Source organism: Benincasa hispida, chromosome 4, assembly GCF_009727055.1.
Source record: "Benincasa hispida cultivar B227 chromosome 4, ASM972705v1, whole genome shotgun sequence".
In the NCBI taxonomy this organism is placed as follows: Eukaryota; Viridiplantae; Streptophyta; class Magnoliopsida; order Cucurbitales; family Cucurbitaceae; genus Benincasa; species Benincasa hispida.
In genome coordinates, this window is record NC_052352.1 from 40,416,013 (window position 1) to 40,420,754 (window position 4,742).

At 31.0% G+C, this 4,742-nt stretch overlaps 1 protein-coding gene across 1 annotated transcript; it reads left to right on the forward strand.

Annotated features, from left to right (window-relative positions):
* Positions 1-2,218: 2,218 nt before the first annotated feature.
* On the forward strand, positions 2,219-4,493 carry LOC120075216 (uncharacterized oxidoreductase At4g09670-like). The gene is made up of 2 exons (XM_039028428.1): positions 2,219-2,919; positions 3,695-4,493. The coding sequence occupies exons 1-2, from the start codon at positions 2,458-2,460 to the stop codon at positions 4,310-4,312; spliced, it is 1,080 nt and encodes a 359-aa protein (XP_038884356.1). The 5' UTR covers positions 2,219-2,457; the 3' UTR covers positions 4,313-4,493.
* The last annotated feature ends 249 nt before the right edge of the window (positions 4,494-4,742 follow it).

Sequence of the window (4,742 nt, forward strand, 5' to 3'; positions counted from 1 at the left end):
ATCATTTGTAGCACTTTACAACAATTGTAACATCTACAAAGTGGGTCGTATTCGTAGTGTCACTAGGATAAGGTATCTAGCCTTATTCATCTACTACAGACCATTTAGGTTATCACTTAAACATGATCCACCTGCATGTCTCTATATACATGTTTAAGCTACAGATGATAATCTTGGATGTTAGTTTATTGATTTGTGGGTTTAATGCTACTTAATGTCAAAATTATATATGATATAATTATTATATTGTATTTGATATTTTATAATATAAAGATTATTTTGAGAGGAAATAAATATTTGAATATGATTCAAATATTAATTATATGAATTTGATTCATATAATTAAATTTAATATCAACAAGATTTATATTAAATACCATTGATGAAAAAAGTAAAACTATAGGTTATATTATATGCGATACAAGATTAAACCATATTTTATATGATTTATGTCATGTAACCTATAGTTATATATATAATAGTTTTTATTTAAATTTAAATTAATTTATTTTTATGAATTAAAGAGAGGGAAATAACTTCCCTCCCCTTAACTCTCTCAACTCACATAGTGAGTGAGAAGTGGTTGGGTGAGATTTTTTCTTGAAGAGTTGTGAAAAAATTGTTTTTCAGTGTACAAAAAATTCTCTACAAGAAATTTTTCTCCCAGACTTTCTCTTCTCTCAATTCCTTTCAATCTCTCCCCCCCAAAATTCCAAGAGCCCACATAACTCCTAACTCCTGGGATTCTCATCCTAGAGAATACAGGGAAAATTTTCGTGGTGGTGGCTATTTGGAGATCGATCGTATTTTGTTCGTGAAAATCCGGAGAAGGGAATTCATTTGAATAAAAATTCTTCAAAGGTAAGAGTTACTATAACCCTAATTTTCTTTTTCTTTAATTTTATTAGCATGCTATAAATTTTATAGTTTATTGCATAACTTTGTATTCTATAAAATTCATTTATGTGAAAACCAAAAATTGGGATTGGGACGATCCACGTTTCTACTCAAGACAGGTTCTTTCGTTTCAATGATCCATTTATAAATTGCTTGATACCTGCCCAGCGTACCAATAATAAAACTGATGTCTGGTCTGGCATAAATCTATGCATACAGGAAGCTTTCACCTAAAAACCATAATTCAAATGAACACAATCAAAGCATGCATAAAATATCAATTTTTATATGATAAACATGAAATCAAAATAAATAGTAATATGAATTAAAAACATGTGATAACTCAAAATTGCATACAACATCTGTTGTGTGTAGGCATTTGATTAACTTTTTAAAGACAAGACAATAATAATGTGTCATTGGATTTCAATTACCAAGAATCAACAATCACTAGAATAAAGACTGGTTATTTCTTTTACTTTTCTGTATCGCACTGATTCTCTTGATTGCACAATCGATTTGATTTGATTTTTTTACCACTTTAATGTGGCTGAAAAAACAACCACACATATATAGATTGAAATAGATGTGGGTTGCTGCCCATAGTAAAGAATCGATACTTTTTTCCTCAGAAACATATAAGTAAAAAGTAACATCTTTGGATTAGATGATCTTTAATGAGTAAGAGTAACATATTTTGATCTATGATAATGGTCTTCTAAGGAATTGTGCTTCTCTTTTCCAGCCTTTCTTTGAAACTTGATTACTTAATAAGTAGGGGTGTACATCAAGTCGACAAAAACCGACCGAATTAAGGTCGGTCAGTTGAGACTAGGGATCGGTTGGTTGATTTTTCAGTTTTCCTGAAAAAAAGTTGAAAACCAACCGACTGACTAACGAATATAATTTTTTTTTTATTTTTTTTAAAGTATAAAAGCAAGTCCATTACCACAAACCCAAGTCCAAGCTTACTATTTTACTATTGATTTATTTATTATTTTTTGTGTTACCTAATTTTTAAACCCATTACATGATTTATTTAAATTTTTCATAAAAAATGATTGATTTAAATTAAAAAAATTGCTAATTTTATTAACATAATAATAATACATTATCAATTTATCTTTCCTTTTCATTTACTTTGGCTCCTAAAAAAAAAAAAAACCGAACCGACTGATGGTCGGACGAATTTCACACTCTTTTTTTTTTGTCGGTTTTCTCCCAAAATTGACAGTATACACCCCTATTAATAAGATAGAGAGAAGACTAATTCCTAAAGTTTTTATTTAATATAAACACCTCCTATCAAAATATTTAATTAAAGAATTATCTTTTACTTAATTAACCGAATAAAAGAATAGGCCTAAAAGAGAAAAGGTAGGGGTAATAATAACCATAATATTAAATTCAAATTAAATGGAACAAATGCCCTCTAAATGCACATCGTCTTTAAGAGGCCAAAAAGTTCAATAATGCTTATTAGGATGTAACTTAGATGTTCATCCTATATTATATAAATGGATCCCTTTCACTTCTTCTGGCAACCTCCAAAGCTCCGAGATGGGTGAAACAGTGGTTCGCTTTGGAATCATCGGTGCGGCGGAGATTGCTCGGAAAGTTTCTCGAGCTATTGCTCTTGCTCCCAATGCCATTGTCTTAGCAATCGGCAGTCGTTCAAGGGAAAAGGCTTTGAAATTTGCATCGGACAATGGGTTGAATCCTGAGGTTAAAATCTATGGTTCTTACGAAGCTGTACTGGATGATCCCGAAATCGACGCCGTCTATATGCCCCTTCCGACCAGTCTTCACTTGCTTTGGGCCGTGCTCGCCGCCGAGAAGAAGAAGCACGTGCTCCTCGAGAAGCCAGTGGCTCTTAATGTAGCTGAGTTTGACAAGATTCTTGAAGCTTGTGAAGCCAATGGAGTTCAGTTCATGGATGGTACCATGTGGATGCACAATCCTCGTACCGCCATGATGAAGGAATTTCTTTCTGATGCAAACAAGTTTGGTCAACTCAAATCGGTATGTCATTTTAATTCCATTTCACAATCTTGTAATTTTTCATCTATTCCATCTTTACACTTGTTTTTATATATAGTTTATTAATTTTTTGGGAAAATTTTTTTTCCGTCGGGTATAATTTTTCATTTTGTTCCTAAATTTCAAAATATCACATATTTAATACTTAAGTTTTGAGTTCTATTTTAATTTAGCCTTTAAAATTCAAAAATAAAAACAAAAGAAGGACCTTAGCTTTTGACTTCTCCTTGTTTAGTCTATTTGGATTTTCCTTCCACATTATTGCATATGTGATATCTATGGAACAAAATATTTAACTTGCTTATGTTATTATGAATATACTTAAGCCAATTAATGGTAAAAAATTAAGGAAAAAATTTTAAAAAAAAAGAAAAGAAAAGAAAAGAAAAATAAGGCAAAATATTTACACGAATAGCAAAATTTCATTATAGATGTGATAAACATTGTTATTAATATCTATCATAGATAGATATAGATAGAAGTCTATTAATGTCTATCAGTGATAGAAACAGATAGAAGTCTATCATTGATACTATCAGTAATAGAAACTGATACATCATTTATAGAAGTTGATAGAAGTCTATCAGAGTCTATCAGTATTTTTTTTTTTTATGTTATTTCTATAAATAGTTTGACATTTTTTCTATCAGTAAAAAATTCTCAAAAATTAAACTTTTCTTCTAATTTTGGATAATTAATTAATAAATAGATTTTGTATGTTTTTATTTTTTTTAATTTTTTTTTGGTTGTATCACAGGTATACAGTGATTTCACTTATGCATTTGATTCTAACTTCCTAGCAAATGATATTCGCATAAAACCGGAGTTTGATGGACTTGGTGCTTTAGGTGATTTCGGATGGTATTGTATTCGTTCAATCCTATTTGCTGCCAATTTCGAATTACCTAAAAAAGTGATTGCCTTACCTAATCCTATTCGAAATGAATGCGGTGTAATTTTATCATGTGGATGCTCCCTTTTATGGGATGATGGAAAAATAGCAACTTTCTATTGCTCATTCTTATCAAATATGACCACAAACTTGACTGCCATAGGAACAAATGGAACATTACATCTCACTGATTTCGTTATACCTTACGATGAGAAAGAGGCTCGTTTCTCTACCCACTCGAAATCGAGATTCGCTCATCTTATGACCGGTTGGGGACCGATACCGGACGAACATATCGTCCCTACCGATCTTCCTCAAGAGGCTCATATGGTGAGAAAGTTCTCTCATTTGGTTAATAAGATCAAACAAAATGGCACTAAACCTAAGAAAAAATGGCCAATTATTAGCCGAAAGACTCAACTAGTGCTTGATGCTGTCAAGGCATCGCTTGATCAAGGATTTGAAGTTGAAGTAGGAGAGTGATGTTCTTGTCTCTATTAACTGTGTTTAATCATGTTTCTATCTATATGTATATTAGTTTTTAAAAGTTTGCATTGAAGTTGGAATGCCTTTTGAAGTTTCAAAGAGTTGTGAAGGAAGTCATTCCTTGAGAATAATTGCAAGGTTAATTTGTATCCATTGGCTTTAAGTGTGTTTTCTTTCACATGGAAATACTTCTAAAATTTATATATTGAAATTATTAATTTTAGATATTTAGATTAAGGGTGAAACGTGGTTCAATTTTTGTCGATTTTGGAGACAACCAAGAACTAAACCTGGGTTAATCGATTTTATAATAAAAGGATCGGAACCATTCCAGTGTCCCATCAATAATAAAATCAATAGATTAATTGTTATTCGATTTGGTTCTCAGTTTTTGACATTTTCTCCTTTTTTTTCCGATGCTTTGTTT

Coding starts and splice junctions, on each gene's coding strand:
- LOC120075216 (XM_039028428.1), top strand. CDS start 2,458: ATGGGTGAAACAGTGGTTCGCTTTGGAATCATCGGTGCGGCGGAGATT. Junction 2,920..3,694: donor AGTTTGGTCAACTCAAATCG/GTATGTCATTTT, acceptor GTTGTATCACAG/GTATACAGTGATTTCACTTA.